Source organism: Pseudonaja textilis, chromosome 7 (assembly GCF_049901715.1).
Source record: "Pseudonaja textilis isolate UNSWEBS1 chromosome 7, rPseTex1.2, whole genome shotgun sequence".
Taxonomy (NCBI): Eukaryota; Metazoa; Chordata; class Lepidosauria; order Squamata; family Elapidae; genus Pseudonaja; species Pseudonaja textilis.
Window position 1 is genome coordinate 34084333 of NC_141996.1, and position 26735 is coordinate 34111067.

The 26735-nt window shown below is 34.0% G+C and overlaps 1 protein-coding gene across 2 annotated transcripts in view; it reads left to right on the forward strand.

Annotated features, from left to right (window-relative positions):
- The window catches only part of NECTIN3 (nectin cell adhesion molecule 3), an 80266-nt gene extending 55314 nt beyond the window's left edge, over positions 1-24952 (forward strand). The window contains exons 4-9 of one of the 2 annotated variants that reach the window (XM_026700785.2): positions 293-410; positions 3370-3521; positions 18563-18701; positions 19918-20002; positions 20682-20781; positions 22818-24952. In XM_026700785.2, the coding sequence (XP_026556570.1) occupies positions 293-410; positions 3370-3521; positions 18563-18701; positions 19918-20002; positions 20682-20781; positions 22818-22843 (620 nt within the window). In that variant the 3' untranslated portion in view covers positions 22844-24952. Of the gene's footprint in view, positions 1-292; positions 411-3369; positions 3522-12285; positions 13797-18562; positions 18702-19917; positions 20003-20681; positions 20782-22817 lie in introns of those variants that run through there. The other variant, XM_026700784.2, reaches the window with a different exon arrangement.
- Positions 24953-26735: the final 1783 nt, after the last annotated feature.

The window sequence follows — 26735 nt, forward strand, 5'->3', positions numbered from 1 at the left end:
CTGCTGAATACCACCTCTGAAACCGACCCTTGAAAACAAACATTTAGGTCACGTAAAAATTGAGGCAACTTTTTAAACATGTATTTTATTATTGGTATGTAAACATGGCTTGTATGTAAATATTATAAATATTTATGTAAATATTGATTTTTTTATTAAAAAAAGAGCAACTTTTACCTCAAAGCAGGCAAAGCAGGCAGGCAGATTGAGTTCTTTAGATTTTACTCTGGACTTGATTTTAAGTACTTCCCTCATTGCTTATGCAAATGCGTATAATTATATATGTTTGTAGATTCTCCTGAGGTTACGGTAACTGGATATGATGGAAACTGGTATATTGGAAGAGAGAATGTTTTGCTCAGGTGTAATGCTGATGCAAATCCACTACCAATGGAGTTTACATGGAGTCGGTAAGTCATTCTCAAAATAAATTACATTTAGCTAAATTAAATCAATTTAATAATAGTATACTATGAATATAAAAGTATATTCATATCAGAATATATTGTGCAGATAATCCTCAACTTACAACAGTTCATTTAGTAACTGTTCAAAGTTACAAAATCATTGAAAAAAATGAATTATGACCATTTTTCAACTGTTGCAGCATCCCCGTGATCATGTGATCAGAATTAGGATGCTTGGCAACTGGTTCATATAGATGACTGTTGCAGTGTCCCAGGGTCATGTGATCATCTTTTGTGATCTTCTGACAAGCAAAGCCAATGCGGAAGTCAGATACACTTAATCATGTTAACAACTACAATGTTTCACTTAAGGTGGAAAGAAAGGTCATAAAATGGGGCAAAATTCACTTAACAGCTATCTCACTTAACATAAATTTTGGGCTCAATTGTAGTCATAATTTGAGGACTATCTGTATACAGCAAAGCATTTTGAATCTTCCAAAAATACAATTGAAAACAAAACTAGATTAAAAGGCACATTTTCTGAGCTAGCAAATCAAATGTGACAAATAGCAATGTTGAAGTGCTACAGTAATTTTCAACAAAGTTGACATAATTAAATAACTTACATTAGTGACATAAATAAATAATATACTAAATAACTTAAATATATGTACAATTTGAATAATTTATTTTTAAAAAGTTAAATAATTAAGTGTACTGTAAACACTGTTTAAAACAAGCATAAAGCTAAATCTTCCTAATTAATGGTGTAAATTAGTTTATTTTATATCCACCCTGTGTCAAGTGCAAGGAAGCAGAAACTACTTTGAGAGTAGGCCAAAATAGTTTATTTATTGTTGATCTCCTATTTACAAGAATCTTTCCAGACTTAACTACATTCTCTTGTGAACAGGCAGATAAAGGCTGCGATATTTTGGTCTCTGCTAGTTTCTCCCACAGAGCAACTGCAAGCTAGGCTGACTCTTTTCTCTTCTCTCTTCTCTATAGTAGTTGGTGATTCCACCATCCTGATTCCACAAGTTTGACTTAAAGGACAAATAAAAACAAAATACTATGCATTATGTTTTTATTGGAGTAGTTCATACTTTATAGAAAAAAGTTCATGATTCATATACAACTAATTAAGGATTCCAAAACAGTATTCTTAAAAAATATTGGTAACCATATATACATATGTGAACCATATATAGTTCTAAAATTTCAATGTCAGATTTAGTAGTTTGTAGACCCCAGCAACTTATGAAACTTATATTTTCTGGTAACTACAGTGCTAAAACCTGTTTTGTGTCTTCAGGTTGCCTGCCATTTTAAAATTAATAACAGTGTCACTTCAGAACTTCAAATGATGGTTTTTAAGTTCTTATCAGTTAGCCAAAGCTCTTCCATAGGTCCATTCAAACCTGGCTTAAGCATCTTTGTATCTATTATGTTCTATATACAGATACTGGCCAGGGAGTATCTGTCTTGCTCTTGCTCTCTCTCTCTCTCCCCCCTTCTCCTTCCCTCCCTCTCCTTCCCCCTCCCCCTATATCTATCCATCTGCATGTTTCTATTAACAAAATTTATTGAAAAATTAGGAACTGTAAAAGCACAATCAAAAAACAAAAATAATGGATAGATGGATGTTAACAATATCAGCCCTTTACAAGTTTAACTATCCCCTGGGATCCCCAGCTTTGCTGGCATAACAGGTCTTGAAAGAGGTTCTATAATGTGGCCATCACAACAGAAAAGGTCTGCCATTGAGGGCCCAGATTGGTAACACATTGCAAGTAGCGCTCTTGGTCCAGGAATGGATTCAGTTGGCACACAATTGTGCAAAAGCCCATCTAACCATGACTACCCCTTGCTCCAAATTATATGAGATTTCTAGGAAAGACTTGCTAGCACAGTGGTTGCCAACCGGTGGGCTGGGGACCACTGGTGGTCCGCAAGAAAATTTTGGTGGTCCGTAAAGAAATGTCCCCTCCAAAGCACTCCCCCCCAAAGTAATTAATCCAGGTTGAGTAGGAACACAAAGCTGCGCCGCCCACATGGCCCGCCCACCCTCTGCCCCCACCCTTTGGCCGAGTGCAAACCTTACCTTGAGTAGAGCCATGCGAACTGGAACTGGAAGGTAAGACCAATGGCGGGGGAGGGAAATCTGCCCCAGGGTGGCTTGCTGATGGTGGTGGAAAAGTTGGTCCCATATTCCAGAGCTGCAGTAGTCACAAGACTGGTCCTTTGGTCATCCCGGAGCAGCTTCTCCAGTCCAAGGCAGGCCAGTGCACCCAAGTGGAAGAGCAGCTGCTCTGGGATGACCAAAGGGCCAGTCCTGTGACTACTACAGCTCTGGAATATGGGATTGACTTTCCCAACCAATGTCAGAAAGCCACCATCAGTCAAAATTCATATTAGTGGCCTGTGGGATTTAAAATTATGAGTTTGGTGGTCCCTGAGGCCCAAAAGGTTGGCGACCCCTATGCTAGCATGTTTTCTTCTTTTTTTCAATATTTGTTATGTTTTCCTATCATTTAGCTAATATAGCATTTACATGCATAACCCATATATGCCAAGCAACAGATTTCAGAATATGAATGCTGTAAATAAAGGTAGCTATAAAGGTGCTTTTAAAAATATGTAGTTTGATTTCCATTAAAAAATTTAATACATGTTTTTGTACACTTTTGGTGTTTCTTTGATACTATTATTACTCTAGATAACACTTCTGGAAGTGATTAGACATCTTTGTAAATAGCACTTGCTTGTCCTGTATTATTTCATGACAAACTAATGATCCTGTTGAATTATTTTGTTAATAGCATAAAATTCAATATTTATAATCATTGGTTTCATGAAAGTGAACATATTTCTGTTCTGGAAATTTAGAACAATCAATATTCCAAATGAAATATTATTTGAAAAATGCTCATATTGCTCTAAATATTTTACAATTCAGGCTGGATGGACATTGGCCTGAGGGATTACAGCCTTCCAACAATACTTTGCATTTCAACAGTCCTTTGTCTTACAATTATACTGGAACATACATTTGTAAAGTGGCCAATTCACTTGGTCAAAAAAGTGATCAAAAGACTATTTACATATTAGGTAAGTTTTCCCCCTCCCCTTTGGTTATTTTCCCCCCTCCTCTCCCTTACATTTTATTTTTTTCTTAAATGTTATATCAGAGTATTGTCTAATATAGTTGATTTTTAAAAGCATTTTTCAAGATATGGTCCCTACGGCATCATTTACTTAGCTGCATAAGACCTGGGTTTTTTCACCTAAGCCCTAAGCATTGAAAGGCAAAAAAAAAAAAAATCTTTTCAGATTTTTTTTATTTTAAATATGCTTAATGTTTTATTCTATATTTTATGGTTGGTATTGCCTTGTTATATCACTATTATTTTTTGTTTATTTAAAATGTTTTATAGGAAGTAGCTGATAAACAATGCAAATCAATAATAAATTGTATCATAGATAATTACTTAACATTTTATATATTGACTTGAAAAACAACACTTTCAAATTGTTTATACATTAAATGAAATTAAATGCCAAGAACTCTTGTTCTTCTTGCATGACGTCAGGTTTACTTCAACCTAATTATTATTTTAAAAGTATGTATATCTCTACACAACAATGACAGAAATGGCGTAATTATCATTACAGTACTGGTACAAAAAGCAGATCACAAATATGTGTACACTCTTGAGTAGAAAACTAGTGTAGCATAAGGCTACTTGAAATATGAAATGGAAAATATTTGTACCAGGAGTTAATTCTGTCTTTATTTCAATTATTAACAAGCCAGTCTGTCTCAGTTTCAGCCCCACTACTTAAGTAAACATAGGGATAATTGGGTGTGAAAATGAGCATGACATGAAAAGGATCATTTCAAATATTATGGAAACATTTCAGATTCAAACTGATTTATTCTACGCTCAAAACAATATTTGAATGCCTTTTGCACTAAAAAGAGGACTTTCAACTTCCAAACATGCAGAATTTTGCACATATAAAAGCAAAATATTTTTCACATTTAATGATATACAGTTGATCTGTTTTACTAAGTTATAAAAATATGACAAGATACTATATGCAAAATATTTTAAACCTGTGCTAAATCTTCAAGTAAATAACTTATTTTAGATTCCAGGCAGGTAGGATATGAAACAGCATGGTTTCTTCCACCATTTTTCAGCCTATGTGGAAGGTTATTTAGTAACTTTGTGCATGAGCTGGAAGTTAAACGAAGAAATATTATGTGCTGAATTTTCATCCATAAAGTGTGGATATAATGTAATGTAGTGTTCAATAATATCCTTTAAAATCTTGAACTATGTTAGCTTTTTTCCCTATCAGTTGTTCTTCCTCTGACAGGAATCCTGCTTGTTCAGATCAGCATCTATTTTGTCTATTCTGTTTCCCAGTGAGATATAAGCAAAACATGAGACCAGAGAATGAATTATAGACTATTTCAAAATGCAAATAAAATAGTAGGAGTGGATGAGTTTTTCTGGGTTTTATATGTCACCAGACTAAAGTAATCTAACATCACTTTATATTAAATCAAAAAAGAGACCCATTACTGCTAAGCCAAACCTAAAAATATCACGTAGCAAACAATGCCATCAAAAACATAATTGGGCTCTAGTTCCACTCTTTACATAGCAATGATAAGGAATCAAATAAATCTTTCCCTGGATGCCTAATCCACGTTGCTCTTTTAACAGCATCCCCTCTGCTGGGATGATGAAAATAAGGCTTTCACATCTGTTGAATGTTGAAAGCCAGAAGCATCCTTAATGCATCTGATATAATGATTGAATCAAGTTCCATGCTTGGAAATGTCCTTAGTATTTAAAATATGGAGATAATACATTAGTGATACAAGAGCAGAAAGTATCAATAGAGAAAATTATTCTCTCGTATTAGCTGCAAAATCAGCAAGCATTCTTTCACAAAGAAGTGGGAAATAAAAATAATGTAAGGGTACTTTTCCTGTACTTTTAAAAAAAGGCTACAATATATGCATTTAAATTTAGAAAATGACTGCTTATTTACAGTGAGTGGGAAGGGATTCCCCCCCTCTTTCTTTTACCCCTCCATATTAATTTGAAATTTGGTTACCTTGGTAACATTTCACTGTTAAACAATTCTGATTATAATGACTGCTTCTTGAATCAAAGGCAGTATATCTTAAACCTTTGACCTAATCCAGTAGATCTATTCTTATGACTTTTCAACTATTTGATTTTTATATGATCTTTTTGTCTTGTCTGTTTGCTGCTACTTTTATATTGTATACTACAATGTCCTTTTGAATCTTTCCTGGAAATTTATTTGGAGGGAAGGATTAGTGTCTTCATAGGTAATTCCTGAAATGATGAAGAAATAATTGTATAACTGTAAGCTTTTGTTAGAATTAAAATTTATATTAAGGTTTTTAGTTAAATTTATAACACATTCTTACAGATCTATAATAAAATCAGTTTCAATTTAATTGAAATTTAACTGTTTGCAACACAAATCTTTTTCTAAAAATTCAGCAGAATACAAAGAAATTAATTGTGTGAAATTATTTCAACATTGTTTTTAAGATGTTTGTTTCAGTTCCTGATATGTTAATTTAGGAATTCTGGCAACTAAATCAAATAATTTTTAAAAATCATATTATTTATGCGATAGTGATAACAAAGAAATGTTACATATAAAAGGCGAACATAGTTTTTTTCTAGTATATTGGTTATTCTTAACTTCAATTTGAAATTCTCCCAGACTAGAATCTAATTGGATGGCACTTAATGAAATTCTGAGTTTGGGGTATGTTACCCATCTTGAGATAATTCCTGAGATAAATTTGGTGTATAATAATAGGATATTAAATTCAGATTTTAAAGAATGGAAATATTAACTGTTTCACCTATGAAACAGCATTTTAACTCCTACCATATCCAATCTAGTCTAGTAAATTAGAGGGTTATTTGAAATAGATTTGTAGTGCTTTTAGAATGGAAAGGGGAGAATAATGGGAAATTCAATTGTTAAGCAGAAATCTGTTTGCATAATAATGAAGAATTCTAGATAGCCTAGCTAATCTCAAGGAGGAAAGATTTTGAAAAGGAGCATTTGTATGCTCTAGGTATGTTACGGTCCCCATTTATTTATTTACTTTATTGAATTTGCATGCTACCCATTTGTCTACTAAGCATGCATTCTTCTCTTTTTTAATTCCAGATTTTAAGTATGGCAGAAATTATTTGCATAATCCGACCTCTGTTTTATGCCCATATATGAATCCTGTTCAGAGCTACTTTTCATAAACATGCACTATTTATTTGCATATTTATTAATTTGTCATATTTGAGAACTGCCTATCTTCCTCACAGAGGAACTCTGTGAAATATACAATAAAATATAAAAGCGTATATAAAATTTTTAAAAGGAAATGGTTGTTAAATGATTAAAAGATAGGGTATCAACCTCACAGCTGTGTGCTCATCTGTCATGTTTTTATGCCTTTACGGAAGGCCAGGAGAGTGGGGGCCCTTTTCCATTGTGGTGGAGGTAGCATTCAGAATTTGGTAATCAGTCACCTCTTGCTGATTGGACTGAATCTGTCAAATCTTTGAAGACACTCTCCCTGTTGCTAGGGACGTCCCAGAAATTGACTCAGTCAGCTAGCTGGACGACGTGTTAATTTTGCTCCTACAAATATTCAAATTTAAAACCAAAATACTTCAAAAATTAGAGAAAAATACCAATCCTGAATTTTATCTTCCACTAAGAACCGGTCTACCCATTTGACAGCTGTCAAAGACAGCTCGGTCGGGGCTTCGGCCCAATCCGTCAGATGACAGATCAGCTGAGGGCTAATCTACAATGTAAAGGTATTTCAGCAGGAGGTATGTAGAAATACCATCCACACCATTACCCCACGTTTGGCTTGGGAGGGCTTTTGGCGCCTTATACGGCCGCCTCAGAAGCCTTTATTATCACAGCTACCAGTAAAGGGGGCAGAAGACTAGCCACAACAGTAAAAAGCATTTTACAGCTTTGAGTGCTCAATTTGACCAGATGTTCCGGCCAGCACCATAGTAAAAAAGCTGAGGCTATAACATCCTAGAAAAGCCCGAATTTAGCATCGGGGGACAAAATGGTGGATTCTCAGCAAACCGTTAGCTGCGCAAATCAGACAGTGGAGAAGACAGCTTGCAGGCCATCATGCTCTCTTAGCCCTATAGCCCCAGATCGATCAATCTCCTCTGAAAGCCCCAAGTCAAGAGAGAGAGATGCAGGAGCTCGAAAGAGCTCCAAGGCAGCAGAGCATGTTGAGAGGCGCAGAGACAAGGCTCTAGACAAATTGTGGGCTAGAGGACAGGAAGACACCCAAAAGAAGGCAGAAATGGCGCCCACAGGCTCAGGAGCAATGGCTGAGAAACCTCTCTTCCTGGACCCCACTAGTTGGAATTATTTAGCTAATGGGTCCACTACATGTCTTCACTGTCTGGGTTGATGTAACTGAATGAAGATGGTTCATTAGGTAACCTAGCCCCTTGTTTTCTAAATTGCAATGGATATTTTTTTGATGTTTTTAAGTAAACAACGTGTTTTTAATAGATAAAGTGACATAACAAACTACCATTATATAGTAGTTTTATATAGCTTTAACTAGAGCTGTTCAGAGACTCTTTTCTGTTTCACTCCTCCCTTACTCAAGCAATTTCTCTCAGTACTTTTACTTAGGGTGTCACTCATAGATAGTGGTGGAAAAGGGAGCAGAAGAGGCAAACATTGCTTTTGGGGCTTTGGGGATTCTGGCATATTTTGGAGGGGGGGTTCTCATAAATATTTTCCAAAAATTGTAGTCCTTTCTACGTGTTAAACTTCTTTGTAAATCTGTCCCTTGGTCCTGCTTGTTCCTGTTGCGTCTTAACGGTTCATCTGTAGTCCTCACCATACAAATACAATCCAGAAATGTTCAGTAACCTTGTTTCCCATTGTTTAACACTTCTGCCTTTTAAATATTTAAATATCTTGAACTATAAGACAGATTTGAAAGACTGGATAGTTAGCCATTGTTTATCAGTTTCTGTTAGAATCAGAGGGTAGATGAGAGCAACAGAATTATGACACCTAATAGATAATGTACTGTAGTGTGACTTACCTGGAAAAGAAAGCAATTTGAAAGATAGGAGGACAAAAAGCAAAAAAAAATGTTTTATTTTATTTTATTACTTTATTAGTCATCATGCTTCTTTGTGGCTTTTAAATGGTATAATCTGCAAATTTGACAAATAAGAATACTGCTTTATGCTTATAAGATATAGCAGAACATAAAAGCTTGTAACAAATAGATGTTATTTTTAAGGAGCTCAAGAGTGTATTTACGTTATTTATAAATTGCCGCTTTAGAACTTCTTTCTGAAGTCAGTTTTCTTTTAAGACGTTTTCATAGGTTATTTTCTTTTTTGTCCCATTCCCTTATTTTTTTTTCCATTACAGTTATCCAGAATATACTTTTAATACTTTACATATGGGACTTCTGTTAAAGTATCAGGGTATCTATTGCTTTGTAAATTAAATCTATTAATGCCCTAATTGGTTGATTAATTATGTACTTCCTGAGCAGTGTTAACTCTTACTGGTCATATAGAAAGATTTTCAAAAGAGGTAACCACATAGGATAGACATTCTCCACAATGATGACTCTCCAACCTGGCTTTTCCCAAAAACACGCTCATTATCATTGTAACCAAGTCCATCCTATTGCTGGCCTTTTTTTTTTCTATTTCCTTGCAATACAAAGTTCTCAGTGGGCGGGTCTCTTCATAATGTGTACAAAATATAATCGAGCCTAATTATTTTTGCCTTCAGTGGGAGTAGTTAGATGTTTTAAAATCTTTGCATTTTAGATGTTCTAAAATCTATCCTTGGCTAGTCACTATACTCTTTTTTGTTTTTGGTGTAAGTTTTCTCCAAAATTCAAAAGTGTTAGTATTCCTTTTGTCTAGCTTCTTGATTCCATTTTCCTAAGGACATTTCACATTTGACATGGTTCACACAGTTAAAGGCCTTTGTGTAATCAATGCAGCATGTATTTGACTTCTTTTTGGTATTCTTTGATTTTATTAATTATCTAATGTATATCAGCAATAAAATCTACCATGTTCCTTAGTCTTATTAAAACCCACCCTAAATTTCTGGCCACTCTATTTCCATGCCTGGCTCTAATTTGCCTTCATAGTTTGTACACAGTGTTAAATCTCTCTTTGGATTGATATGTTGACCAACTTCTTTCAGGCTGTTGGACACTGTCATTCTTCAGATTTGCTGACTTAATATGCTTTGAAACTATAGCTTCTTCTTGTGTTATTTTCTGTAATTTTTCAGATGTTCCATCAGTTTTACCTACTTCAACTTGATAATGCTATCTGGCCTCATGTTCTACTACCAGGAAATACCTCCTAACTTATCTTGAATGTTGACATCTCTACTATACATAATTTCAGTAGACGACTATCTCAATTTGTTCTTCTTTCAGTGAGTGACTGTCCATTGGCATCCTTTAGAATGGAATGCAAACCAATTAGAAGCTGGAATTTTCTCCTAATCTTGCAATCACTGGAAGAATATTCTTTTTTTTTTTAGTATTTTCCCCCATAATCAATGTCTTTACAAATGTTATTGCCATTTTTTTCCTTATTTTTTTCTAACAACACTCTGAAATGTTTTGCTGTGTTGCTTTCTGAGTTCTTTGTCTTACTTAGCTTTGACTTCCTCTTCGTGGTAATTTCCACTTTGTATTCTGACATCTGTGTTGTCTTCTTTTATTTCTTGCTTTTTGGCAATCTCTTTTCATATTGATCCTTAATAGACCATCAGTGAGAATCAGAACTTTGAAACCATTTCTGATATTCTTCTTGAAAATGATGGATTTCTGGTTGAAACACGTATATAAACAGTTCAAAATCTGTTCTGCAGTCAATCTTGGCCATGTCTTGACTGTTATAACTTAGTTTTCCCATCTCCTTACTCCAATAATATAGTCAATTTCATTTAGTCTACATTTGTACTATATCCATGTATAGAGGTATCATTTGGTTGTTTAAAGACTGTTAACAATGATGGAACCATGTGATTAATAGAATATTTTTATAAGATCATGATCATGTTTGTCACTTTTTTTAAGAGACAACTTTTGAGATACTTTTGTTTGAAGAAAATGCAGACAGCTAGGTTTTGAGTTTTGCTTGTTTTTCAGTTGTAAGATGGTGATGGGAATCAGTTGTTTTCATTCATTTTTTAAAATTAAACATGTTATAGACCCATTCACTTTTGTAGTATCTCCATTCATCTGTTTTATTTTTCATTTAATACAGTTTAATATGGGCATAATTTACAAATTACATAATGAGGATGATTAAGTTATATATGGTGTAGATAGACCTAACAATTTTTAATGAAATGTATTTTTAACTTACTATGAATTTTTTAACTTTATAGCAAGGCATTACAAAAATAAGCTCAATAGGCTGTTCAATGAAATGAAATATTGAATTGGATTAAGTGAAATATTTGGTATATGTTAAATTCAGTTATAATCATCCCAGTAATTAAAATAACTTGGTTTCTTACATTGAGCTTGGATTTTGTCTTGCTACATTGCTCATTATACCTTTGAATGTAGTTTAAACATTATTCTTAACACTTACTAATAGCTTTCTACAGTTAATAATATCCTGCTGCTCAGAAAATTATTTATAAAACCTCTCTAAATGACCGTCATCCTTTTTTAATACTTGTATTTTCTTCAAAATACTTTCCATAATATGTACAATTTAGTTTTACATGAATCATAATTGTTAATATTCAATAGATACTAGAGATCCAAAATTTGCTGGCATGTTTAGCATATTTTAATCCATTTTTAGATATACTGGTAATGTCATAGACTAATAAAAGTAACATTCTTTTGTCATATAGCCTTATAACAGAGCTATTGCTTCATATGTGCATAGCTTTCTAGTTTGTATCTTTAGCTTTTAACATACCATCTAAACATAGAAAAGAATTCCAATACTTCAATTTAAGTATGCATTCAGTTTGCACAATTAGTCGCGGATAAACCGGAGCAATGCTGATACTCCACATTGTTTCTATGTATTTCTTAGACTTAAAACAACATTCCCACACTAGAAAAGCCTTTGTTTTATGTCAGGTAGACATTATATACATTTCATATAAACTTTAAAAATGATTTTAATTTTATAATTGTTCCTAAGGTTTAGTTTTAGTTTTTGTGTTTGATTAACTATTTAAACAGACAGCAAGAATATCAGAAGCATTGCAGTGAACAACCAACCAACCAACCAACCATTAATGCACTGATTTCTAAATCCTAACTATAAATCATACTATATTTTGGAGGCAAGGTTTAAATTACGTTTAGCTAACTTAGCATGCAGTTTATTATTTTTAAGTTTTTCATTCTTTAATATTTTCTAAGGAATATATAATCCATGAGGGCTTTCATTAATTTATTTTGAACCCTGACTAGGATAATAAGAAATTGACTAACTTCTCAGCGGATGGAATTGTTCCATGTTTGCTACAAAACGGCATGGAAGCATTGCCTGATTAAATTATTTTAATACTATATATATATATCTATATCCCAGAAGCTGTACATAATTGTATTTTCCACCAATGGTAAACAGTTTTACAATAAAATAAAGAATGAAAAACTATGTTAAAGTACATTTTCTTACTCATCAACTGTGCTTTCTTATCAGCTCTTAACTTAAAATAGTTTGCATTGACATTTTCTGCCTTTTCTGTCTTGTGTATCTCTTTGCTCTTTCATTAGATCCTCCCACTACTACCACTTCACCATTCACGATTCCATGGCTTCCTTCAACTGATGGAAACACAGGTTTAGCAACTCAACCAAAACTAAAGCTTTTTCCAACATCATCATGGCCAGAAATACAGGAAGACAATTGGGGCACCATCATCGGTAGTGCAGTGGGCGGGGCTCTTTTCCTGATACTTGTGTGTGTCCTGGTTGGAGCTGTCTGGTATAGGAGAAGGAGGACGTTCCGTGGTGACTACTTCGCTAAGAACTACATTCCACCATCAGATATGCAAAAGGAGTCCCAGATAGATACCCTGCAGGTTGAGGATGTGGATTCTTACCCTGACAGTGTGAAAAAAGAAATAAAACATCCTGTGAACAGTCTCTTAAATAAAGACTACATGGGAGAAACTGAAAAAACAGACTGGAATAAAGTAGATACTATTAACAGATACCAGGACAGGTATGAAAGACCAATGGATTACTATGAAAGCGGAACTCTGGGAATGAAATACTTGGGTGATGAATGTTATGATGAAAATGAAGATGACTTAGTATCACATGTAGATGGCTCTGTAATATCTCGGAAGGAGTGGTATGTGTAATGGTAACATCCACTTTCGTGTCTTGACTATATATATAAAGTTCCTTCGTTAGCTGATCACTTTCAGATTGTTTATACTTTTTCTTGAGGAAAAGCTTTTCCAAGTTGATTTTCAAGCTTTTTATATTCTAACTTGAAATGTAAAAACCTCATTTAAGTGTACTGAAGCTGCTTTATGATTTTTTTTCTCAATGCTGTACTACTGTCTTTCATAAAAATGAATTTAATATAGTGCTGTATTTGGCGTATAGCACAAGATAAGAACAACCTGCTACGTTTAAAAAATGAAATTCTTATAAAAAGTTTGAATTGAAACAGCTGTCTTGTTATTGTAAATTTATGATAAAAATGACCTTGATAGAACTTTCTGAACTATAGTTCTACTTAATGGCAACCTGATGGTGATTCGGAATCAGAGCTGATCTAAGGGACATTTTGTTTACAGAAATGACTTATATATATAAAATAATCAGATGGCACAGTTTTTTCAAAGCTTTATTGTTAGGTTTTCTGCACAGAATGTAATACCTCCACATTTTTGAGCCTTGCCATAATTAGATACTGTACCTTTTACAGATGACTTGTTGCACTGAACCTGCTGCAATGGACATTTCAGTGAACAGAACTTGCAATGTAACAGGAACATTATATTTTTTTACATTGCATCTTATTTCCAAGCACTGGAATATGAGAATTCAAATCTTTTAGTTAAATTTCCAGAACAATCCCTTTCATAAGGTTTATTATATATTATTTCAATCAAACCGTTTTCCTTAAATATTGTTCAGAAAAGACTTAAGTTTCCCTAACCATTCTACTGAATATTTTGTTAAGCACAAACCTATAAATGCATTGAATCTCAAATGCAGCTTCTATATTCTATGAAGGTGCATTTTAAGAAATAAACATTTGACTTATCACAGAATTTGGTGGTTTTTCAAGACATATATGGGCTATATAAACAGTTCTTACAGAGCAGGGGCCACTTTAAATGCAAGAGTAACTTTATGTGTATGGTAAGCTGCAGTCTTGGGTCATTTGAAAAAAGAATGAAAAGGCAACACAGACAAAAAATATTGCTTAAGAGAAATATTTCCTAAAGTAAATTTCCTGTGAGATATTTGGGGAAATGTATGTTGTTTGAAAAAAAAAAAAAAAGGTTGTAGAAGCTTACCTAAGGAGTTGAATAGATGGGAGGAGCAGAGATATATAACAGAAAGGATATATGATCTCTGTTGAAAAAGAGTAACTCTGGTGTTTTAAAAATTCTATCAATAAATTTAGAACTTAGTTCATTGTACAGAGGATAATGCAGTGCAATCAATAAGAATCAAATAGTAGTTTTAAGCATATGTGCTTAGAAGCAAAATCCATTGAAATCAGTGGAATTTTTCTTTTTGTTTACTATAAAACTGAAAAGGTGAGTGTGTTTAAAGAAGTTGAAGTAACTTTAAAATATTAGTTGAATTTGACAGCATGAATATATGAAAAAATGGCGCTGCTTAGCAACTGTTTTCCAATATATACTTGGATTATTATGAACACATTACAAACAGATCCACAGTATTGTAGAGCTTTTCAGCAATTATGGTATCTATAAAGGTGCAGTTTTGACAGTACACTGTGATTTGGTTGCTATGTCTTTAAAAATGCGACTGCAGCTTAGTAGTTATTCATTAAACTGGTTCTCTACATATCTCTCTCACATTGCTAATTCAAGTGTTAACATTTTACTTGACCAAAATCTCTTTTCAGTGTTTTTGGAAGTTAAATTATTACACCATATTTTCTGTGAACTCAAGTGAGTTTTTTGTGATTTATTTCTAATTAAAGTTAGCCTTTAGTCAGATGCTAAAGCTAACAGTAGATTCTAAACTCTGCTTGGTTGGAGGAGGCAGTAATTTGGTTTTGGATTTTGTTTTGAAGGATTTTTTTCCCTTTTGGATTTGAACATAACTTGTGGTCCTAGGAACATCTCCATTGTAATATGCTCTGTATGCCCTCTAAATGCTGTTTTGTAACACAAAAATCTAGAAGTATCCAATATTCTCTGTTTTTTTATTATAATTTGTTAAATTTATCAAGAGTTTTACAGTTGAATATGAACAGATTCATAATAGGTTTACAGTGTTCAATGTTGCAGTGTTTCTTAATGTATGTTTGGTGTAAATAGAGAAATTTATTGTAAGTATGAATAGTTGTGTCAAATAAATCTTTTGTTAAATTAACTTCTTGAATGTAGGTCATATGCATAAATGACTGAAATGCATATAAATAAAACATCTATATTCAGCAAGTGGGGTAGGATGGAAAACCATAGAATAATATAGAAAAATAGTTTCAAGTATTTTGGCATATATTAAATATGGCAATTATGAAGAAGTTATTAAACAATTCTGGAAACCACTTATATAGTTGAATTTTACATAATTTACACTGTTGCACAGAAGAAGTGTTTTTTTTTTAATGCTGTTGTTAAACATTCTTAGTATAATTATTTGTTGACTATTTTAAATGAAGAGGAAAACATGTAAGAAAGTCACCCATGGGTAAAATTTTAACAATCTTCAAACACATAAAAAGAAAGCAAGTTCTGTATTTGGGCTATATAGATGAGCAGACATACCACCAGCAGGACATGAGCACAATAGCTTTTTCCTGTTTGTATTGTCCAACAATAATTGTTGAAATGTACTTTAGAAGTATTATGATAGAAAAATAGCCATTGTTAAATGTATCCTCTGTGAATTTATATAATGGCATTCTTATTTAGTTTCTCCTAGGATTTGAAACAAAAGTGGCAATTGTCTTTGCAGAAAATGTAGGAAGTAGACTATTATAAAACCTATATTACCTATATTTTAGTAAGTTGGTAACCTTTTCAGAATGCGTTATTAAAATAGTGCTACTAGAAGTTTCATTTTAAAGAACACACAAAATTGCCAGCTTATGCTCAATAGGAACTATCTACAAAACATAAAAATTCATAGAAGGAATATGTAATTTGTCGAATCTTAATGAACAATCCTGTAGTTATTTATTTCACATATTCCAATTCCTCAAAAGTGCTGAACTTGAAGCTTGCACATAACTATCCTATTCAAATAGTTTTAAACAGTCTGATCTCTGTTCAGCTTCTGTAGTAAAATTGTCATTAGATGTTCATTTATCAGCTTGGGTAGTTTAACATAGGAAATGCATTCTGCATATGCTCATATAATATGGGATGTTTTTAAAAGATCAAAGTATTCTTTATAAATGATAGTATTGAAATTTGAAAATACTAGATTACTTGAATGTTGCCTATATAATACTTAATACAATATGCTATTTCCATAATCCAAAATTAGAGCAAATATTAAAATATTCTGAAGAATGATAGGGAAAATTTGATTGCAAATTATGTGTGCCCATTTAGTAAATGTAAGGCTCTCTAATACATTACTTAGGCTCTAATTTTCATACTTATATATTTATATTCTAAAAATAATGTTTTACCTTTATACAGATGAAACTCAAAAAATTAGAATATTGAACTTTTATTCATTTATTTCAGTAATGCAACTTAAAAGGTGAAACTAATATATGAGATAGACTCATTACATGCAAAGCAAGATAGTTCAAGCCGTGATTTGTCATAATTGTGATGATTATGGCTTATGGCTCATGAAAACCCCAAATCCACAATCTCAGAAAATTAGAATATTAGAATATTACATGAAATCAATAAAACAAGGATTGTACATAGAACAATATCGGACCTCTGAAAAGTATAAGCATGCACTCAGTACTTGGTTTGGGCCCCCTTTGCAGCAATTACTGCCTCAGTGCAGCGTGGAATGGAAGCTATCAGCCTGTGGTACTGCTGAGGTGTTATGGAAGACCAAGATGCTTCAATAGCGGCCTTCAGCTCTTCTGCATTGTTCGGTCTCATGTCTCTCATCTTTCTCTTGGAAATGACCCATAGATTCTCTATGGGGTTCAGGTCAGACGAGTTTGCTGGCCAATCAAGCACAGTAATCCCACGGTCATTGAAACAGGTTTTGGTGCTTTTGGCAGTATGGGCAGGTGCCAAGTCCTGCTAGAAAATGAAGTCAGCATCCCCATAAAGCTTGTCTGCAGAAGGAAGCATGAACTGCTCCAAAATCTGGTAGATGGCTGCGTTGACCCTGGACTTAATGAAGCACAGTGGACCAACACCAGCAGATGACATGGCTCCCCAAATCAACACAGACTGGAAACTTCACACTGGGCTTCAAGCATCTTGCAGTGTGTGCCTCTCCATTCTTCCTCCAGACTGGATCCTTGGTTTCCAAATGAGATGCAAAAGTTGCTCTCATCAGAAAAGAGGACTTTGGACCACTGAGGCAACTGACCAGTTCTGTTGCTTCTGACATTTGTTGTTCAGGAGCAGCTTGACAAGAGGAATACGACATTTGAAGCCCATATCCAGGATCCATCTGTGTGTGGTGGCTCTTGATGCACTGACTCCAGCCTCAGTCCACTCCTTGTGAAAGTCCCCAACACTTTTGAATGGCCTTTCCCTGACAATCCTCTCCAGGCTGCAGTCATCCCTGCTGCTTGTGCACCTTTTTCTTCCACACTTTTCCCTTCCACATAACTTTCTATTAATGTGCTTTGATGCAGCACTTTGGGAACATCCAACTTCTTTTGCAATTGCTTTTTGAAGCTTTCCCTCCTTATGGAGGGTGTCAATGGTTTTTTGCACAACTATCAGGTCAGCAGTCTTTCCCATGATTGTGATTCCTACTTGAACCTGACTGAGAGACCATAAAGGCTCAGGAACCCTTTGCAGGTGTTATGGCTTGATTAGCTGGTTAGAGTGGGACACTTTGAGCCTAGAATATTGAACCTTTTCACAATATTCTAATTTTCTGAGATTGTGAATTTGGGGTTTTCATGAGTTGTAAGCCATAATCATCTCAATTATGACACATCACGGCTTGAACTACCTTGCTTTGCATGTAATGATTCTATCTCATATATTCACCTTTTAAGTTGCATTACTGAAATAAATGAACTTTGCACGATATTCTAATTTTTCGAGTTTCACCTGTAAATGCATTACTGTAAAGTTAATCCATATTTTCAGTTAGTACAACACCAAACTTTGTTACCAAAATACTGTACTATCTTCATATATTTATGGAAATAGGGTAATTTGTGAAAATCCATATCTGTTATATGGATAAAGAATATACATATAGATATGATAGAAAGTAGATAATTCAGATACAATAACAATGATTTTGCTGACAATGAATAAAAAAGATTGGTTGGTTAAATATAACTAGTGCTTTGTATATTTTTGTTTATAAAATTTAATATAATGGTTTCTCAAATATTTCAGTGTCTCATGCAATATATATATATATCAAAATCCAAATTTTTGCTAAGTTAAAATATACTAGAAATTTGTAAAGGCAATTTTCTCAATGTTTTGTAGGCTTGGCACTGAATTTTTCCCCCATTTTTTTATTTTCAGCATTTTAAATTTTTGACCTAAACAAATTTTTTTTATAGTACAAGACTTAATGCAAATGCAACAAAAACAATTGTAGATTCTGTGAAATATTTTTAAAGGCAGAAAACTACATTTTATTTAGTTTTTTTTTAAGATACATTAACCACATTGTTTGTAACAATTGGTGACTTACATTTCAGATGTGCCATATAAGCAGTCATCATCAGTAGCTGTAGCTGGGGCTGTAATAGGCGCAGTACTTGCTCTCTTTATCATTACCATCTTTATAATAGTGTTACTGACTCCCAGAAAAAAGCGATCATCTTATTTGGACAAAATGTAAGTTTGTGGTATTTTTTTCCAAACTTTATTCAAGTTCTTGTTTGTAAAAGTATAAACTCTGCTTTAAATACATGCTTTCACTTTTATCCTGAATTCATATTGGGTTCGGAAACCCAGATACTAAAATTAGTAATGCATAAGTCAGAATGGGTTTGTTTGTCGTAGAAATTATCTTACTCTGAAGTACAGTACCTGCTTTGTAGAGATCAGTTACTTGGTTTTCCTTAAGCAAATGGCAATTATTGTATTAGCAGTGAAAGGTAATTGCCTATTCTATGTAAAGTTAGCCTTTTATATCTCTTACAAAAAAGTTCAAGAGAGCTGGGGGGGGGACGGACCTACAATGCTATGTGCATGTAATTTCTTATAAAAGTAAAGTTATGACTAGGCATCAGAATTAGACTGCTTATAAAAGTTGTCCAATTCAAAATTTCTCTTGAGCAGCATGCACTGTTAAAAACATTAAAAATAATTATCAAAAGATGGAGCAACATAGAAGTAAAGGCATGAATCCTTAGTAGGCTTTTGAAGGCTTTTCTTACTGCAGAATTTTGCAGATGTTACTCAACTGTATTAGATAGGAAATGATTGGGCAATTAATGATTTCATTGCAAAAATGTTGAATTGGTATAGTTCTTTCTTTGCACATTATTATTATGATCCATAAAAAGCTAATGAAAGAGACCTCACACAATGAGAAATTCTTAGATGAGTATAAAGGGCAGAATTGCAGAAATCTTTTCAAAAAGTTTTGATGACGTTTTGCTATTGTATAGAACAATGGAGGAGTGAGTGAAGTGTAGCTTTACTGAGGTGATTTAGGGAAAATCTCAGCCAAATTGTTATATTTGCTGTTAAATAATATATTAGAATCATTCCAAGATATTATTTCCTTTATTTAAGTGAGGCAGTTGCATTAAAAATAAAACCCATACATAATGATTGTTGAAAATATATGAGAATATTTCTGATGAAATTCTAAGTGCATTTTCTCCAATTTCATTAATTTCTTACATTGTTTTCAGTTGTTTTGGTTGATATTTGTTACGCCAGTTTAAAAGAAGATCAAATACAGAATTTGCAAGATTCCATCAATGTAAAATTATACTACTACATTAGAAAAGAGGAGTATTTATTCAATTTCAACTCTAATATGAATTGATTTTTTTTATCAAGCAGTGATAATTACTAAATCATACATTTTTAAATTTAGGATTGATCTTCCACCAACACACAAGCCTACATCTTCCTATGAGAAAAGAAATATTTCTCGTTCTCAGAAAGAAATAATCAATGCAGTAAGTTGTTAATTAAAGGTCACACTTCTAAGGACTCAGTACACTCCTGCAGTGTACGATATCCCATATTTGGAATTTATAATTTCATTTGTAGTTAACACTTGAATGACATCTACATCTTCTATGAGTCTGTAGCTGATTAACTAAAAATTTAGACTAAGAAAGACTTACTGGGATTGTCCCAAGTTATTTGAAGAATTGTTATTGAGGGATGTGATATGTTCATAAAGTGTAGTTAGCACCATCTTTTTCCCTTTTTCTCCTGATATACAGTAATTACATTGTTAACACTGACCTTTAACATGTCAGACAAACTCTTTATAACTGAACCAAACATGGAAGGTCAGGATTGGAAGAAGTAGCTTTTAGGTATTCTAGATGGGTTTCTTACCTTGAATAGCTACAGCACCAGAAGCAGTGGCCAGTAATGGGCTCACTTCTTTTCTATCCAAGAATCAGACTAGCAAGGGAAGAAGCAGAAGCCAGCAACATCAGATGCCTAATTCTCTCCCATCCGCATTGCTGAGGTAACATTTCAACTCAAGCTATGCCAGGCAATTCATAGCATAGACACCGTAAGCCAGGCTAACTCCTGGATGTCTTGAAGTGGAATAAAAGCCCTCTCCATGGGCCTCTGAAGTACCCAGGCATCTTTTTACAAATTCAGTTCTTCAAACAGGACTATGTGCAAGAAACAAGCTCGTTGAAAAGAGCCGGTTGGCTCAATGAAAACCGGAGCCGAAAGGAAAAGATACGGGAGTTGCATGCTTTTTCAGTAGGTAGGTTTGCATCTAAAGCAAATGTTATCAAACTAATATTTTGCATCAATATCCTATTTTGAAGTTTTTATTACTTAGAACACCTTTCCTATGTGTTATTAAATGGCACATTTGCAAAAAAAAAAAATCATGCTCATGAATAAGAGAATTTTAGGTGACAAAATATTACCACAATTGAGGTTCTATGGTAACACTTATCTAACGTACTCATAATACTCTACATGTACTCATGGGTATCCTTGGGTATCCATGGATAAGCTGACTCCAATTTTTAAGCAAATACTTGAAAAATGGTTAAATCAATTATGACCATTACAATTGTTAAGGCTCAGTTTATCTGCAGGTGGGGACATAATGTTTTAGTAAAAAAGTTGAAGGCCAACTTATTGGCAGACGGGCTTATATGTAGAGAGCAAGCTTAGTGTAGTACTTAAAATGCTGGCCTAGAAACCAGAAGGCTGAGTTTTAGGCCTTCTTGGGTATGAAGTCACTTGAGTGATTTAGGACTCGGCTCAACCCACCTCGCAGGTGTTGCAGATTCTTTGGAAGGGCTTCATAGATGGATAAAAATATCAACTCTAAAAAAAAGTATCAACTCTAAATATCAGGCTGACTGATCCATCATAATAACATGAATAGAATGCTGACTAAGGAAAAGCATTACATGATCAATTTCTACAAATGGAAAGTAGATAAGGATAAAACTTGACAATGATTTACAGCTGGAAGAAAGATTTGATTTTGGCTGCCAAAGAGCAAGTTGTTCAAATTAATCCAATCAAGGTCAGAATTTAAAAAAATCAAATGATTTAAAGTGCAACCCTAACCTTAATATCTGCACATATACTATGCTAATACATGAGGACACCCTAAATTCTTGGGAAGAACTTGATGGGAATGAAGGCCAGCACTATCTAAAGAACTGGCAGCTATGATTTCACGTTGTATATGTACTAATAATAAACCATTTAATTTTTAAAGGCTTTGATAAGGTTATAAATTAGTACTTTAATATTGCTAATTTTACATTTTTACAGTTAACGTTTACTAAAATCCAAACAGGCATGAAGAATAGTGTGTAAAATATTTTAATCAAACCATCTCAAATTCAAAATTTCCAATGTTGAGTGCAAAGTACAGTTTTGTTATGTGAAATTAGACATTTTCAAATGGCTTTTCTGTAAGAGACCTGTTCTGTGTTTGAAAAAGGTTGCAAGGTATTTCAGTTTAAAACATTTTGCACATAAGAAAAACAATCGTATTTATTTTAGTTTATGGTCTATAATTGTAATCATTTATTGAACTAATATATAAAATATACCATAATTATTTCTGCATTTTTAAATTTTTCATTTAAAAGACCTTTCAATAAAGACACAAATTAGCATCTAATAACAAAAATATTTGTCAAATTTATATAGTCACTATTTCACCCAAAATAATTCTGGGAAGTGTACAATAAAACCTATTAAACATGCTACAAAATTATTAAAATAATTAAAACTATAAACAAAAGGAAACAAAACCATAGTGGAAAAATATTACACATAATGCAACGCATGGGCTCCTTATAAGAGGATTCCCAGACATGCCAGAGGGGTGGGAAAAGTTTTAGGGCTTTACTGGAAAGTGATGGCGGAAGGCTGTATTAATGATCTTAGTAGTATTAAAATAAGTTATAAATAAAAATTATAACTTATGGTTAGATTAGAAATCTAACTGATATGGCGTTCCTAATCTCAATGGTGATTTTGGTCTACCAGTGAACATCATAAACGGAAAATTGTCAAAGAGCTATGTTGAATTCACATACAACATTTTATTGCAGCTTCTTTAAGCAGATGCGTCTTCTCCAGGAAAATGTATCTGTCACAAGTAGTTTCTTAGTTGCCATTAGTTTTCCTAAGCTTCTTAAAAGCCACCTAATCCAATAACAGTATTATTGTGGTGCAGGAACAAAATCTAAAAAAGGAAAGTGAAACATGAAAGATCAAAAAAGATTGATTTATGATATCCATTTGTCCTTTTTCCCCTAGAAAATGATAAATTGCAGCCGATTTAGCTATGAAGATGAAAATCCTGCATCTCAAAACAGAGATCAACAAAAGTACCCAGCATCAAAAGAAACAAATTGCAAAGATTGGATCAATAAGAAACATCCAAATATAGGCAATGGAAGAATATATATCAATCCCAGGGAACATTATGTATGATTGTTTGTGAACTAATGTTGAAAGATATATTACTTTGTCTAATCATAATTTTACCTAACATTTTATAATCTCTGTGTTTAAGTTAGTGGTTTGCTTTTTTGTGAAAAAATATAAATGTTTAAAGTATGTCATCAACCATTCTTTATTCAGTTTAGGAAATGTCAGTTTATTATCTGTTAATTATATGTCCGTATAACAATGGATAGAATCTTTTCTACCTATTCCCCTGAATTATTTCTACCTGAAACCTTATTTATTAGCATAGCATTCTTCTCCCTTCTATATAGGTTTTCCTGGTCTTGCATAGTTGTTAAACTATACCAGTGATGGTGAACCTTTTTGTTGTGGTGTGCCAAAAGTGCAAGCACGCACAACGGCACCCCCAATGAAATGTGTTCCATCCCCCCTGTGCATGCGTGCGCAACACCCCCACCTTGCCCCCTTACCTGCACTGCACGCGTGTCCCTCCCAGCTGATTTTCTGCCCATTTGAGGCTGTTTTCGCCCTCCCGGAGGCTCAAGGAAAGCCTCTGCAGCCTCAGGAAGCTGAAAACGGGCCCATTTCAGCGCTTCTGGTATTTCCAGAAGGCCGTTTTTTTGGCCTCCTGAGACTGCAGAGGCTTCTCTCGAGCCTCTGGGAGGGCGAAAACGGCCTCAAATGGGCCAAAAATCAGCTAGGAGATGCGCACGTGCGCAATGCAGGTAAGTTTAGCTGACGCTTGTGTGCCTGCACAAATGGCTCTGTGTGACACATGTGCCACAGGTTCGCCATCACAGACCTATCCCATTCTTAGTAAGAACATGGGGTTCTTTTGATATTAGTTTTAGCCCTGACTACAGTTATTTGCTTCAGGAAAAAATGGTTTGTGTGTCATGCAAATATTGATAAGTGCTGCCCACTTCATATATCAACTATACTTGTTCCCTTTTGCTAATGTAGGGTTGACACTGGCCAACATACCTTGTCATATCTTCAAAAATACAGTACTATTACTTAAACCTATGGATTGAAACTTTTAGAATTAGTTGTAATATAAATTATTTTTAAAAGCTCATGCGTTGCCCATGTTGGAAATAACAGTTGGAGATTAAAAGAAAAATTTTAAGTGTTCCAGGAAAAAAAATATGCAAAATGTAAGGATAACAGGTATAAGTTGTTTTTGTTTGTGCAGTCATTGAATTGAGGGTGGGAAACCGTTTAATGGGCAGCCCAATTTCATTCAGCATTTCTTCTGTTTTCCATATGAATTTATTCTGTGCTAATCCTAACACAATAGTATATAATCTCATACGCATAAAAAGCTGCCACATTCAGTGTTTACATCCCACTGCAAGAAACATCCAGCAGTTACTTTGCTTCTTCAGTATAGTTTAAGATTAACTTCACCTAGTGTGCCTTTTCTTCTTATAGATTGACAAACACAAATGGGGAAGGTTTTTTTCATGCTGATAGTAACAGGGTAATGACAGAAATATAGACCCAGACACCTACATTATGCTGCTTTTTTGTTGGTTTTCTTATTGTATGATGTTGTTTCATGGAGTTTATAGAAATGCAAATAGCTTTTGAACAGTTTTGAGTGTATATCTGAAGATAACTAGAATAAATTACAAAATAACTTTGAAATATAAATCAAGTACTAGCATATATGTAAGGATAACATAAATATATGATTTAACTGGTATATAGTGGAAAGGCATGAACAATACTATAGTATCTACTAGGTTTGCCTATATGATTTTGTAGTACAAATACATGACTAAGGAAAAATGTATAGAAAAGTTATAGGAAGATAAGAGAATTTGGAACATAATGCACATTTTCGAAAAACATTAATTTGACATTTTTAAAAAAGGAGTTAAGTGTTGGCATTCTGTTGAAATACTAAAAATATGTTTGTATTTTATTAGCCTGAAGCTGTAATATGGATTCTGAATTAAATCAAGAACATGTATTTGCATTTATATAATTTATTTCAAGACAAAACGTTTAGATAGAGTTTTTTAATTCAACTATTCTAAATGTGCATGGTCTGAATTAATAGTTGCAGTAGATATTCATTATACTCAAATGAAGGAAAAGAAAAGTTGGAAATGTTTTGGGAAATGCTCCCAATTCACCAATGCAACTTTGACCTTTATTTCTATGGACCAGTTCAGTCCTTCACATTTTTCTTTTTTTCTGTAGTCAAACAAAATGAGAATAATGAAGATTTATAATAATACCTAAAGCTAAATTGACCTTATCATGTTCCTGTAACTACTAGTAAATCGAGTAAGGAATGCAGTGGTATTTTGGATGCAAGTGCAGTTATCACAACATTCAATTGAAGACATGAATTGCATGTGCAAAATTACGTATTGCCCAATATTTTAAAAAATGAATGGCACGTGGTTATTTAATTCTTGATTTTATGTGCCAACTAGTAGATTTATAAATCGCCGGCACGCAATTTATTGAGCTTTTTGACCCCTGGTAGGCCAACCATTTATAAATCCCAGAAAAAAGTTTCAGAAGAAAACAATTCTTAATGGTACATGGGCAGATTCATTTGCTTTCACTGCTGACGAGACTGATTTACCAGTGTGCTTAACATGTGAGAAATTGGCAAACAACAAAAAGTTGAATGTTGCAAGACATTTAGAGAATAAACACTTAGCCTTTGCTGAAAAATATCTGGATAGAAATGAGAGAAAAAAAGCCATTTCGGAACTGATGTGGAAGGTTGATCTGAGCAAAAACCATTTCAAGAAGTGGATGAAGTCTGCAAATGCAAGTACATATGCTAGTTTTGTGGCCGCTCAGGAAATAGGCATGGGAAGCCGTTCACAGATGGACATTATATAAAAGAATCATTAAGATTTCAGAACATCTATTTTCAGACTTCAAAAACAAGAGTGAAATTGTGTAGAAGATCAGATATGTCTCTACGAAGACTGTCAAAGACAGAACCATAAAAATGGCAGAAAATATCACCAGACAGCAAATTAAAGACTCCAGTAAAACTGGTGTGCCAATTACCTGTAATGAGTCCAAAGAAAAAGGTGATATTGAACAAATAGCGCTGTTCTGCTGATATGTGAACTCTGCTGGGCCACAGGAAGAACTGATTGAGTTGATACCATTAAAAGACCAAACACGGGAAGGACATCTGTGAGGCTGTCTTGGAATATCTAAGAACCAAAGAAATAATCACACCCAACTGGTGTTAGTGGCTACTGATGGGGCACTGAGTATGACAGGAGCACAGAAGGGCTTTGTGGCTTTACTGCAGAAGTTGCTGCTGACATTTCACTATCCTGCATCAAAAGGCGTGTGCTCAAACATTTCCTCCTGAATATACAGAAGTAATGAATGTTGTCATTCAGGCTGTCAATAAAATAATGGCAAATCACTGTCAGTTCCATTTGCTATTGGACGAAGTGGAAAGCATGTGTTCTGATCTACTGCACAACAAAGTCCGGTGGCTGTCCAGGGGGAAGGTGCTGAAACACTTTGCCATGTGTCTGGAAGAGGTGAAAACTTACCTGAGCAGCAAAAGGCTCACTCCTGAGCTGGAATGGCCAGAGTGGCTGGAAAAGCTACACTTCATGGTAGATATGACAGCACACTTAAATACGCCGAACATAATTCTTCGGGGGGAAAGAGGCACAGCCCTGCACATGCTGGACGAGATTTTGGCATTCAAGCACAAGTTGACAGTGTTTGTCAGAGATTTATAGAGAGGTACACTGTCTCACT